The sequence below is a fragment of the Accipiter gentilis genome, chromosome 10, assembly GCF_929443795.1.
Source record: "Accipiter gentilis chromosome 10, bAccGen1.1, whole genome shotgun sequence".
Lineage (NCBI taxonomy): Eukaryota > Metazoa > Chordata > Aves > Accipitriformes > Accipitridae > Astur > Astur gentilis.
The window spans coordinates 13882433-13896777 of record NC_064889.1 but is presented as its reverse complement, the minus strand read 5'-3'; the positions used below and the strand labels follow the sequence as shown (position 1 = coordinate 13896777).

Genomic DNA, 14345 nt, shown 5'->3' with positions numbered 1-14345 from the left:
CTTGGAAGGTGAGAGCTGAGTTAGCAATTGACGTGATCTTTAGCTTTCCTGTTATTTCTTATTGGTAGTGCATGGACCAACCCTTGTTCCTCTCATCTCAGCAACATGGACACACACCTCTTGTAGGCACCTCCTCTGAGCCACAACCATTTGTTGTCCTCCACTTTTGCATTCTCAGTATACAAGTACAGTCTCTGATTTTCAGAAAATGGTGTCAGAGGAGGGAGGGAGGGAGTTACCACTTAAGCATTCACCACCATTCATGAGCCTATCTTTTGTCCTTCACTTTTCTCTCCAGCCTATCATGAGATACAGTAGAAATGAGATCCTCCCCTGAAGAGGCAGATATCATCTGATTCTTAAAATACTTTTTGGCTATGATAACTTTCCAGTGAATTGTTTATTGTAGTATTTCTTTGCTGTTAACCACCTACCATTCCACTGTTCCTCAAATAAAAGCAACATGAAGTACCTTTTGAGTTTGCAACAAATATTTATTTAACAAAATGGATGCCACCAACATATCTCCAAAATGCAGGTATGTATAACAAATATAACAACAGTTGGTTTCCAAAATGAAATCAACATCAAATTTAAGGCAGGATATTCTGTGAATTTTCATGCAAGAGCATATTCAAATGTTCCTTTATCCAACCCCTCAACTTCATCTTCCCACGTAGAAGAAGGCATACTACTGTAGGGGTCTAGCAAGATTTTGAAGCATCTGATAATTAGAAGTCCCAAGAAAACACACAAAATCCCCACAAAGGCAAAGCCAGTTTTTTGCTCTAAAGTCAGAGGGAAGGCAGACATTTCGTTGACACTCATGCTGGCTGAAGTGTTGCTGCAGTAATTACTGCTCATCATTGGGTATCACATCCTGGTGACTCTGTGGGATTTTCACCTCTATTGCTTCTTTGCCTGCATAGAAAAGTAGAATCGGTTTGGTTAGGTCTAAATAGGGTGTGTATATCTGAGCTGCAACACACCAACTTTTGGAAATGAAAACCAGCTTGGATTTTAGTAGCATGCTGTTGTTTTTTCACATGTAAATTAATGTCATAAAATTGCGACTTTTAGCCTCTACACACCATCCACTTACTGGCATCTGTGATGAGACAGCAAAGTCATAATTTTCTGGCTTTCTGTCTCCTCAAAACAGAGCAATTTCAGCACATGGCTGTCGCAAACAGTGTTTTGTCAGACTGGGCACAATCCTACAGATTCTGATTTGGCAATACTCACCAAGGTCTCCAACTGGAGAAACCAGTATGTTTTGTGAAATGGCTTTACACCTCAGTCCTTAAACTAGTTAAACTCGCACTGACCTCAAAGGGAGTGTCAGCCAAATAATGTGGATTTTGCTCATGTAATTTAGCTTATAAATCTAAATAAATAGATACAACTTGTAAAATAAAACACTGTGTGTGCAATTTTAGTGAAGTCTTGGGCTCCATTTTCAGAAAAATGCTGTATGCATTTTGAGCTTGTAAGAAAGTGAGCATATTGGTAAAATTGTCCCTTCACCTTCCTCTATACATGTCCACTCTTGTGTACTTGAGGAAGGATTGGTGGGAGAAGAGATGTAACAGAAGTAAATTCCCTTCCCTAAAGCTTGCTTTCATTTGTTTCTTCTACGTGGTCTTCCCCATTAAATACATACATATCCTGCCATTTTTACAGGCCTAGCAAACACCAGGACTGACCATGCTCCTCGTGGAACTTAGGGGACTGACCCTGATCTGTGTCCTATGGAGGCAGGATGCTTGAGCATCTCCAGCCTGCTGTTGCCACCAGGAGACCTCTCTGTGTTTCCAGCCAGGAGAGACTTTTATTTTTGTCATTTTAAGATCTTATGTATAGATTTTAGTTGGCGGTGGGAATCGTTTCGCTTTATTTTAGGTTTTCCATCAGATATTGAAATCGCATCTTTCTTTTGTCTTTATAGACAGCAGGAGAACTGGAAGGACTGGGATATCAGAAGTGCCAAAGGACAAAGGCATTTTCATTCTAAGGTTGCAGCCTGAGGTTTTTTGGCTCTTGCTAACACCTATTTAACTAAGGCACCTTGGGAAAACTCTTTGTTAACAATTCAACCGTCTTTCCCCCCAGGGAATTCCCAGTATCCATTTATTTCTTGGCAGGGTAATTAGGCCACTCAGAGCTCTGTGCTGCCATGGCTACACTGCTTCAGGTACCTGCACTGCTAGCCAGTTTAAAGGGAGCTCCAGTATCTCTATACTGCAGTCATGGCTGAAAGTAGCTGTATCCTGACATAGCCTACAATTAATAACAACAGGGAAAGTAAAAATAAGATTTGGTATTCCTGAGAAGACAGAAATGGACAGAACTTTTATCCTGTTCAGTGTCTCCTTTCTCACTTCAGAATTTGTGGGATTTTTGAATATTATCCTAAAGAACGAAAATTTTAAAACAAGGATTAAAAGGGCAAGGCACAAGTCGCTTTCTTTTTGCAATAACCCTCAATATAGTAGGTATTAAATAATATGGTTTCTTATCACAGTCTTTACACGTTTGCCAGAGCATAACAACCAACATTCTGTTTATTCTATAGAGCTGCGTATGAGATCCTTCCTTGTTTTGAATGATATTCTGCTCTTTGGGTCATGCTGTTTTAACTCCTGTTAAGTTGGAGAAAAGATTAAGATACAGCCTATGGGAATTAGAAGTAATGTCAACAACAATCAATATTTATTTTCTGAAAATATATCATAGATAAAGCCCACCTGCTGTACAGATTTTCATTGGGCATACTTCCAATTTTTCTATTAAGTTTGACCTTCTGTAGGAAAAAAAAAAAAATCACAGAAAGTTCAATATCACAAATTTATGTCACAAATCAGTTGATTTGAACAAGAGCCAGTCAAGCAAAAAAATTACCTTCCAAAAGTCCTAGGACACTGGGTTATAAAAATTAAATTAAAGGCTTATACTAGAAAATGATATCTTGACACTACCTGGGAAAGCCAGACCCAAACCCCCAATTTCTATCTTGAAAGACACAGAGAGAAATCATAGGGATAGGCTAGCCATGGAGAACCCTGCATTTGAGCTGAGTCCAGCAAAATATGTATGTGTTTGAGGTGACGTTTCTTCACGATAGATAGTCATATTCTAAGAATATGACTTCCAGTCTTACTAATTTTGCAGGTTACACACTGGAATTAGTGGGATTTGTTTGTAGAATTTGTGCTTGTCAGGAGACGTTATGGGACAGATCTCTGTGCAAGGCTTGACTGATGCTGAAACAGGGAGTGGTAAGAAATGGATATCTTGGTCTTATTTGGCAAGAGTTTGGCTGAAAGAGCTGCATGAGAAAACAGTAGGCATTTTGCTGGGGGGGGGGTGGGGGGAGAGGGGCGGGATTCATTCTGGGAAACTCTAATATGCAGCTTTGTGTTCTCTTCCTTGTCCTGAATTTCGGAAATTGTAACTGAAGCCTTAAAGTTCACAGAACATTTGCTCTAATTATGTATTACCAAAACTGCGGTACCAAGACTGACCTTGAGCGCCTTTTTATTGTTTTCATATTTTAGTGCTGCATACCGGTTAGATGTCCTCTCCCAGTTAGTCAGATATCCTTTCATCTGCTGCAGTGTATGTGTCAAGTCATGAGTCAGAAGACTATGAATACTAACGAACATGGCCTGGATCCAAAAATCCTTGAAAATAACCTTTAGGGCAGTATGATGGGGACAGGCATTATATCAGTTAGAATCTGCAGAGTCATTTTATAGGGGCTGGCCTCAGACTGATCTCTCCTGACTTTTCTTATAGGTGAAGACTCTACTCATCCTTTGATTCATTGCCAATATAAAAACACTGGCATAAAGAAAGGCTCCTTAACATCCTGCTGTGAAGTGAAAGGCCATTGGAGGCCCTTGTGAGGCCAAAAGAAACAATTGGAGTCCTAGAGAAAATAGAAATGGGGAAAATTGCTTAGCACGTAGACCACTGAGGTAAGGAAAATGGACATATGAGCTGGGGATGCTGGCTGCACCTATGGAGGGTGAAGGGGAACACCATGGCCACTAAGTATTGTGGGGCAGGTGGAAAAAAGGTGTTGAAACTCTTAGGCTAGCAGCATCACCAGGCCAACTCTGCTAATATTTGGTGTGGATTGAAGATCCCAGCCCCAGCTCTTTGGTGGTTTGGGTCTCTCTTTTTTTCAGACCCAGCCTTTACCCTCATGTTTTCAGAGATACTAAGAAGATTAAGAAAGTAGCCAGTAAGTGTTAAATAAAGACTTACTCGATAATCTTCCTTGCATTTTGGGTTTCAGTCCTTCCCTCACTGAACCCCCTGTAGTTTTTTGGGTTTTTTTGTAATGGCTCAGTACTGGAAATGAGTACCTTTAACATCTGCTCAAGCTGGGAGCATTCATCCTCTTGACATGATTAAGTCTCAGGTGCCTGAAAACTCACTTCGTAAACGATAGCGTGTAACAAAATGGACTAAATCAGTTGCCATCTGTTCTCCCCTTGGATGTCTGCAGCCCAACTGCTGGCTCGTGGATCTAGTCATTCTGAAGGTACTTCAAACGGCTTCAGTCCTGAGCTTGTGTTTGAGTGACAGCAACCCTGACTTGAAAAGGTGTTAGTGTGGTTAGGGACATAAACAGGCATCTTCTGTGAGTTTCAGAAGCACCTCATTTGCACTTAACTATCTGGTCAAGGAAACTGAACTGTATTCCAGGAATGCTATTGCAGGAATTGGGCATAGGAGGTGGTAGGGTGAAAAGATTAGCAATGGAGACGACCTAATGAAATAGAAATCGGCATGAATTTGGAATTCTCCAAAGGGTCTGAGCTATCTGAGTTAACAACACATGGCCAGAAATGCTGCAAAACCAGCGCTATGATCACACAGCCAACCTGTCATGCTCATGTGCACATGGCATGCCTGTATTCTCTAAATTGCTAGGGAGAAGACGGTCTCTTCAGGGTAAGGTTTATAAAACAACATACAGGGAGGTGTAAGGTAGGAAGGCCAGGGCATGGATGCCCAGCAAACGAAGGCATGGCTAACTGTTCCGCAAGGAGAGCAAAGCCCCACAAAACCAGGCAGTGTTTTTGCAGCACAGTAACTCAGGGTGCAGGCAACACTTCTTCACATAAACGGCACTCCCCTGCAAAGAAGCAGCAGCCGGGCAGTGACACTTCCAGCCTTCAGACAAGCAATGAATTGCAAAAATGAGATTTTCTCGTTAGTAAATACACAAGCCTGGAGTCTGCATTGGATAAGAGCTCGTGTGCCGTGAATTCGCATGTGTGGTCTAGATTCGGATACTATAGGGAGGCAGGAAAATAAAACGTTCACTGGCATCATCCTTAACTTGTGGACGTGGGAAAGCGTTGCCTGCTTCCCCGGGGACGGAGGCTGCGAGAGACCGAGCACCTGCAAAGCAATTGTTGCTGTAGGATTGCGCGCACAGCCTGCGCTTGCATCGGCCCCGCTCTCCCTGGGAGGGCAGATTTACGCGCTCGCCCTCCCTCTGCCCCTCGGCCGACCGCCCCCCGTGCCTCCCCACCGCCCCAGGGGTGCCCCTCGCCCGCAGGGAGGTGCGGGCCGGGCGGTGCCGCAAGATCAGCCCCGCCGCGCCTCCCCCCCCACCCCCCGCCTTGCCCGGCCCGGCCCGGCCCGGCCCGGCCCGGCTCTCCGCGCCGCCCGCGCTACGAACCCTTCTCCTCCGCGCCCGCGCTGCCCATGGTGGCGGAGCGCGGAGCCTTCCGCGGCTCCGGGCCCGCTTCGCCGGCTGTCGACAGCCCGGGCTGGAGCCCCGACGGCTCGCACGGCTCCGGCTCCGGCCCCGGGGGACGGGCGGTGGTCCCGGGCGGCGGGGGCGACTCGCCCGGCCCCCCCTCGCCGCCCGGCGATGCGACCCCGCCGGGAGAGGCTCAAAGCGCCCTAATTAAAAAATTAAACACGGGCGCTGCTGCTGCTGCCACCGCCTCCTCCTCCTCCTCCTCCTCCTCCTCCTCCCCGCCCGCCCCCTTCCACCGCTATTCAGCCGCGCTCCTCTCCAGCCCCCCTTTGCACGGATTAAACTGAGGAGCGTGGAAACTTCCTGCAAAACACTACGTGCGGCGCATCGGTAAGGGCCCGGCCCCGGGCCGCTGCGGAGCGGTGCGGGAGCAGCCCTCCCCCTCCCCGCTCCCCCGCCGCCCAGGCCGGGTATCGGGGCCTCAGAGGCTGGGTGGTCCCTGCAGCCACGGAGGACCGGGCTGCGGTACCCGCAGGAGCGGGGCGGCCGCCCTCCCGGAGCCGGGAGCCCCGGTACCGGCGGGCGGCGGGGCGCCGTTGACCGAGCGGCGCAGCGCTGCCGCCGCTGCGGGAGCGGGACCTGTAGAGCCGCGCTGGGCGCGGCGGGGCTGAGCTGCTCGCCGTGGAAGAGCCACCGTGCCATCGGCCAGCAGGGCTTTACGCGCTGATGCCCGGTTGCTTTGCGTGGTGAGCGAAAAGCCTCTCGGGCTGCAGTTGCAGCGTGGCCTCGGGTCCTCCCAGTAGCTCTAAGAGTAATAATAGTTAACGGATAGGACATGTGGCGACGTATAGCTGGGAGGTGCTGTTGGTGCAGAAGCCTAGACCTCGCTCGATGCCCTTTCATTAGCTGCGTTTAGCCGATGCTCGTTGTATATTAGAGAGGCTTCCGTTTGCCACAACAGCAGGTGTTTAAGGCGGAGAAGGAAAGAGGATTTCTTTTCCCAAAGCTGCATCTGTATATTGCACTAATAAACAGCAAATCTGTTTCAAATGGTAGTGGTTCCATACTTGTATGCCACCCCGGTGAACACGCCCCTGCAGGGGTGCACGTGGGTCAGTGGGACAGGACTGGATCATAGTGCCACGCATCACGAGATTTTTGAGGCTACTGCAGAGCTACTAGCAGAATTTGTTCTCTACAAAATAATTTTAAAACTCCACCTGTTTGTTGCTGCATGCAATAACGCTAGGATAGGTTAAACCTTTTTTCCTCCTATTGCGAGCTGGGGTTTTGCGCTGCCAGCCATTTTAATGCCCGATTCTTCTGCTGTGTCTGCAGTGGGCTTCTGAGCACTGGGTAGTCTCAAAAAAAAGCTTTCTCCTGCTAACAGAACTCATGGTTAAACTGATGGTTAACCGTGCACTCGCTAATGGTTAGTAGTTTGATCTTCTAATGTTGCAGCATCAGGCATGTGGTAAACAATGCCTGTTGCTGAAATTATAAGTCAAGCTAATTTTTGAAGTGCGTCTCATACTTAAAGATCCCTGAAAACTTTATAAATAGATTGTTTTAAATAGTATAAGATTGTGCTTTCAGAATATGTATTTAAAGAGCCTCTTCTCTTCCTAAGGAGCTCTAGTTTTCTTTTTTAGCCCTGTCCCTGATTTACTTGGGGTCCCATCAAGGTCTCTCGCTAGCGGGAAACAGCTATGGCTTGGGATTTTGGGATGAACAAACACACAAGGGCTCAGAATTACATGATGCCCCCTCAACATAGCACAACTGTTTTGGGAGAGTGACGTAAATTCAGACTTCTCTGATAGTTGTTGAGCATTGCTCTACTTGGAGAACCTTACTGTAAGTAGGTCTTTGGAGTAGCCAGAACCACTATGTCTGCTCTGGCTGGGAACGAGGGGCAATATTAACAGTAGAAACTCATAACCTCTGAGTGGATGCGTCTTGCCTCTTTTGTCAGATTTTGGGCATGGATGCTGGGTCTTTCACTACCATTTCTCCTGGAAAAGGTTTACTTGTGGGATCTTCCTCTCTATAGATATGATATCCTTTCCTCTCATTATTCTGGTAGGAGTGAATGTTAAGAGGTTTTGGTTTTTTAATCGTGAAATAATTGCCCCTCTTGTACTATGGGGTGGCAGAGGTTGCTGAAATCAAGAGATTATTTCTAGGAATCTGACACTCATGTTCTATTTTAAAGACTTTACTTTTGGTTTTATGTGTTGGAGATCCACTTTTCATGGAAATGAAACTGGAAAAGAAACTGGCACCAGCAACAGGGAATAAGCCTCCTTCTTCAGCTACCAGTAATCAGCAGACAAGTAACACTGTTTGTTTCTGTTCGAAAGGTTATATTTTAAAATGGAAAAGTGATGGAATGAATTAATCTTTTCCTGTATTTCATTGCTTTTTCACTTGAAAGTCGCTAGTTTTGCTCTTGCACAGGAACAGTGATTTTCTGTAAGGCAAATGGGATAGCAGTGTATATACAACGGTTCTGGATAAATGGAAAACGGAGCATTCACTGCTCTTTCAGTTTCTTTATCAGGCTCCATCTTCTTTGTATTCAACAGAACAATAACTGTTACTTCCATCTGACTTCAATCATATTTGCTATTGGTTCAATCCTTATTTTGAGGAGTGTTGTGTGTCCTCAAAGGAGAGCCCATGAACAGAAACAGAGATTTTATAATCATCTAATAATTCGGTACATGGACCTTGCAAATTCAACTGGCCTAATTTAAGGTTGGGTAGTACGCTTAAAGCCAAGTGGGGGGGGGGGGCAATGAGTGAAAGGCAATAGGGAACTCTTAGAGCTATTAGCTGGTTAATAGTTTTCGATGTTTAAGGATCATTTGAGTGGTGTAAGTGTCAAGAAATTGTAACTATTGTAAGGGATAACCACCTCCATTGTAACTTGCTTTTCAGTTTAGCTTTAAACAGCTCTTTGATTGCCCCTTCACAAGCAAACTCTCCCTTTCTTTAGTTCCTAGAAATTTCAAATGGGCTGACGAGGGTAGAGTCAGCGAAGAATAGTGTGCACAGAAGAAACAGATCAAGTTGAAACTCCCCTCCTAAGCAAATTTAAGCAAGTCTAAGCAAGTTCATGAGAACATGCGTCATCAGAAGGCAATAGTATATGGGGGAGGTAAAAGCAGTAATAGAGGGGGCACAGTGAAAGAGAGAGGCTTATATATTAATTTATGTATTGATCAGAATTGCAAGTGGGAATTATTTTATGTAGTTTAATTCAGGGTATTTAACGTTTTAAAAAGGATAAACACCTCTGTTCTACCATGGTTTTTTCTGTAGTCTTAAAAGAGCTAAATCTCTCTTTGTGCTTGTCCAAAGGCCATGCTTTTACTAGCTGTTGCCTTCGCTGGTGGCTTAAACGTGTTGGTCTACAGTCCCGGAGGTCCGTAGGGTACTCCTCTGATGACTGCCAGGAACGAGACAGAAAAACAAGTTCTACAAATCAATCTCCCCATGGTAATAACTGAACAGGCCCACTCTTCACATAGGCAAAGCTTAGGGATTCAGAAACTGAAGAAGGTTGAAAATCATGGCTTTCAAGTCTGGCACACATCCGTGTTAGTGTTGGGGAAGGTGGAAGAGTGCATGCATAGAGTGAAAACCAACACTGCCACCTGGTGTGAGTGGGACAGGAGAGTTGGTCCGTGAGGAGGGCAAATGTCCCCAGGTGTGTCCCCAGCTCCTCCACCTCGGGGTTGGGGCAAACCCCTGGCCAACAGGGAGAGGGCAAGGGGCTTCTTAAGGCCTTAGACGGGATGGGTTCTCTTTAGATCTGCAGGAGGGAGGTGTTTACTGCCTCACTGTGAAAGGGGGAGGTGGTGGGTGTGTTAGGGACACTCAGCCTATCTTTAGGGACCACATGTGTTGTGGAAGGAAGGAAGGACCAAAATGCAAGCAGGTTGCTCGGTTTTTTTCTTTTGTAACTTCAGCAGCTAGAGTAATGATCTGGGGGAAGAGGGGACAAGGTGAATTGTTTCCATATAGGACCAGTAAAAGTGCTACCAAAAGTCTGGTGTTATGCAGCCTTTTAGGGGTAAAAAAATATATGATTAAGTTTTAGGCTCTTAAGCTGTGGTCAAGAGTTGCATGACACTGCAAAAAAAATTTTTTTAATGAGAATTAGGGAGATTTAAGTCTTCAGTAGGGGAAAGAGGTTAGATGCCTGCAGATCAAGTAGAGCAGGTCTCCTGTGTGACTGATCCTACGCTGTGGGTATAGGATGCTGCACAGTTTTTCTGGTTATAAATATACAACACACAGAGCAAAAGCCTCAGCACAAAGTTTCATTGCTGTAGCAGGCATCTGTACTATCTTTTGTCTGGAGCGGGGGTGGGGTGGGGGTGGGTGGGTCTGAGCCAGTTAGTGTTATTGAAGACTTATTCGGGATGGGGGAGGGGGAGCAAGAAAGTCAGAGAAGGCAAACTGGAAAGGTGTCGGAAGGACATTGGGAGCGATGGAAGAAGCAATCAGCACCGCAGCTGCAGGTGTGAAGGTCTGTGCACTAGGTGGGCTCTAGCTGCGAAATGGCTGTGCTCTGCTCTGCTGCAGCGAGTCTGGAAGATGCCTGCCGGCAGACAGGCTGTTGCATTTGATAGTTTGCCCTTTTGAAGTGTCAAATGTTTTGTCTTCCAAAGTAAAAAAAAAAAACAAACCAACAACGCGTTTCTCAGACTGGAAAGATCATGTTTAATTGCAAAAAGAGCGTTTGGGGAAGATAATATTTGCTTTACTTCAGGTCCATTATAGCTACGCAAAAGAGGGTGTCAGTTGCAGAGTAGGGTTAATTTTTTTTTTTTAGCACAAAGTAAAGTAGTGTAGGTTGGGTGCAGCCTTAGGCAATGCAGACTGGTTTGGAAATACTTGTGGCTGTGCAAAAAGGAATCTTTTAATGAGCTGCAAAAGTCAAATGACTTACAAAACAAATCTGTTGTTAAAGCAACACTTCTCCAGCTGTACTCAGGGCTTTCTGGAGCAGGGACAGGGTCTAGAAAATGCTAATCGTGTTTAGGTGCCATAGCAAACAAAACAAGAAAAAAATATTTGCAACATATTCGCCGTGCGGGCATCATATAGACGAGAACAATGTCTGACTGAAAACAGTCATTTACAAAAAAAGTCAAAGGATTTAAAATGTATGAGGCTCAGAAGTCCCATTCTCTGAAGTTCCATGCAAACTGACTTTCAGGAATATAGACCTTTTTACAAGTCCTACCTGATGAAAGTGTTCATGAACTGCTTTTGATCGTGACTTAACTGGAAACAAAATTAACACCAATATTGAGGTAAACCAAAGACCAATTAAAATGATCCTTTCAAAAAGGATGGTGATACATATTTGGTCATTAGCAAGTTGAGAGCAATGACTTATTTGTCAGTGAGGACTTGAGACTTGAATTTACTGGAGAGTTACCGTATTGAAAAGAATGGTGAGACTTGGAACACATTTAATTATTTTAGCTCCGTAACTACTACTTTTACAAGAGAATTCTAAGAGTAGTTCCTTTACAGTTGCTTATATTTAGATATATATATGCAAGAACACTAATAATATTCCATTATCCTCAGCTCCCTGTGTAAATTAGTGCTGTCAGCTCTCTGCTTGCCAAGAATATACAGCCATAATGCCTTACACCCTACTCGTAACTGAGAAACACTATTTACATTAGGAGACAACGAGAGGAATTTGTTAGACAGCAGATCAGAACACTTTTAACAGTTTTGTACTAAATGAGGGATCCCCTTGTAACAGGAACATTCCTCAGAGACCACGTCTCTCTTCTGTAAGGACATGAACAGGTTGTTCATGTTCCTGTCATGAAAAGAGGTGGAAGAGATGGTGGAAGCCCATGTATCAAAAGATAATTTTAAAATATTCTCAGGAGGGATCGGTAGTGTGTAACAAAGGAAACTTTCTTAGCACAAATACAAGCATAGAAAGATACTCTTTTTCCTTTTTTCACTTACTATGCCAAGTAGCTTTTTACATTGTTATTTCAATCCTTTCCTAGGGAAAAACTTCAACTTTTTTCAACACAGTTTTGTAGACCAGAGAAATCCCACTTTTTAATCCCAATTCACCCATCAGCTCCCTAACAGCTCTTTGTGGCATTGCTCTCCCATTCTTATTATTGTTCTTTGAAGACAGAAATACTGAGTGATTACCTGTGAGACTTCTAGAAAAGGATGCAAGACTCCCATAAAAAACCTGAAACAGGCAACTGAGGTAAACAGAATGCTATAAATAGGAGTTCTGGTGTGAGGGGGACAGGGCAAAGCTAGTAGCACTCCCCCAGGCTTTAAGTTAAACTGTGCCCCTATGCAAATCTAACACAAAACACCTCTACATTTAGAGATGTGTATCACTGTATGGATTACACAGTTATCAGTATTTATTACAAAACACATTGAGTGACAACTAATTTTACTGGTACAAAACTGTGTGCGTGCTGGGTGAAAAAGGCATACAAACTTGAGAAGGTAGCAGCTGAAATACCCAGCAGATGATTCGGAACAAGTAGGCAAACCGTGTGTAAGAAAGTTGATAATTCTTCCTGTTACTAGCATCCACAGGCCCATGAGCATAGGAATTCAGCGTCAGCTGCTTGGTGCCATAATGCTGGGTTAGGGTGTATAGGATTCCAACACCTGAGATGCTCTGTGCAAAACACAGTCAAACAGAGGTCTGGTAACAGGGTTTAGTAACCTGAACACGGGAATTACTTCCTTTCATCCTGTAGAAGTGAGAGCTGTAAAATGTAATGACAGCAATTTCGAGTAAACATTAACTATTTCAGTGATTATTATTATCACAAATAGCAACTTATTTATCTAACTGAGGTTAATGTGTGAACAGAATTACACCTTTTATCAATCCTCTAGACATGCCTTTCTACCTTCATCTGGGACGTAGGTTATTAGAGTGTTTCATAGTATCTTTGAGCTTTCTCCAAAAATCTCAGGTGTTACTAACACCTGGTGTGACAGTCATGAGGACAGACAGACAAGAGAGTCCCAGCAGCTCATAAGGAGTTTACTTCCAAAACTTAACTTTTGTCTAGGTCAGTGATTCTTGCCAGAAATGCACTCCAATAAAGATGTGGAACCTCTGTACTGCTCAGCTTTTCTTAACCTTCATTTACGGTTTCCTTGAAAGAAGTGCATGGATTCCAGTGGGTCAGGAACCAGGAGCCCCTAATCTAAATTCACTGCAGAGGACTGAATGGTTTTCCTTATATAGTAGGTGTTGATGTACCATTTGGTGACCCCTTTAGAAATACTTTGGTACTTGTGGTTCGTGAAAGGATTAAACTTTGTCCAAATGATATAAATTCTTTTTTTTCCTTTAAAAATATTGTTTAAAACCCTATTTTTTTCCCCCAAGTGATAGAAAGAAATTGGGATTGAAGCTGAGAGAAATACGTTGCAGATTCTACCTCGTAAATAAATGAAGGTCTTCCAGGATGAAAGAATGCAAAATGTTTAGTAGTGTGTGTGTGTGTGTGTGGCATGGACCTATGTAATTTTGAAATTTTATATTGGAATTACAACTATTCTGATTAAATTGTTATTTATATTTAAGAATAAAACAAATGTCCATCTAGAAGCTTCCAATGCTCTAATTATAACTGGACTTGCAGCTTAACCAGCCCAGTAGTTTTATACGTTCAGACATATAATCTGAACATCCACAGATGTGTGTCCTCAATCACATCGACAGTTGGAGTAGAATTTAGGTGCAAGCTGATAGCTTTTTAGCCAATACTAGAAGAGTGTCCCAGCACCCCTAAGCAGGCGAGGGATAAGGGTCGTCCGTATATTTGGTCTGCAAATTGTCTCAACACAGGTTAAGGGGTGATTCAGGAGCCTTCATTTCCTCATGAATGCGGGGATCTTCTTACCACTGGAAGTACTGAAATGTTTGGAAAAGGACCATACAACATCTTGTAGGCAGGACTGCTTTACTTGTGCCTACGCTGATTTTTGAAGGAACAAGGAGACTATAAGCGTAGGAAACATGCAAGGCAAATTTTGTTTTAAGAGATCATGACTTCAATTCGTTGAGTGTTCCTGGCATCAAATTTGAATAAGAAGTTACGGTCTATTTTCTGAAGTAGAGAGAAAGCAGTGACCGCGGTGACCGGCTTTGGAACGCAGATGGTCCCCAAACAACTGGCACGGCGCTCCTCGGTTAAATTAAGGGTCAAGCAGGCATTTGCCGGGGTGGACGGCATTATTGGATACGTAGAGGTGAAGAGCTGAGAGCGTGCAGTAGCTTCTTTATTGTCAGCGCCCTACAGCTCTGCAGATATTCCTGAGCTTTACGAAACTGGCGTTTGTGAGGTGCCTGCGCTCCCGCCAAGCGCTTGTCCGGGGGCTCAGTCATCCCGGGCGGGGTCACGGGCCACTGCGAGCGGCGGTTGGTTTCGAATTAGGGGAATTTGCAGATGGCGGGTAGCGCCGTTTCGGGAGATGGCCCGGCCTGGGGTGGGAACGACTAAATACCGGGGAGCTTCGGGCAGAGCTGCCCGGCGGCGAGCGGTCCGCGGCAGCACCCGAGGCTCACTCGCGGCCG

General features: G+C 44.5%; 1 protein-coding gene across 2 annotated transcripts; it reads right to left on the bottom strand.

The window, feature by feature from the left end:
- Nucleotides 1-522: 522 nt before the first annotated feature.
- On the bottom strand, nt 523-5985 carry CTXN2 (cortexin 2). 2 transcript variants are annotated; one of them, XM_049812437.1, is made up of 3 exons: nt 5702-5985; nt 2748-2803; nt 523-921 (listed from the first exon to the last, which is right to left on the bottom strand). In XM_049812437.1, exon 3 carries the CDS (start codon nt 865-867, stop codon nt 619-621), a length of 249 nt encoding a protein of 82 aa, XP_049668394.1. In that variant the 5' UTR covers nt 868-921; nt 2748-2803; nt 5702-5985; the 3' UTR covers nt 523-618. The 2 variants fall into 2 exon arrangements, with proteins under 2 accessions (XP_049668394.1, XP_049668393.1); XM_049812436.1 differs by lacking the exon at nt 2748-2803.
- Nucleotides 5986-14345: the final 8360 nt, after the last annotated feature.

Bases quoted from the DNA above. Each gene is read 5' to 3' on its own strand.
- CTXN2 (XM_049812437.1), bottom strand. From the start codon at position 867: ATGATGAGCAGTAATTACTGCAGCAACACTTCAGCCAGCATGAGTGTC.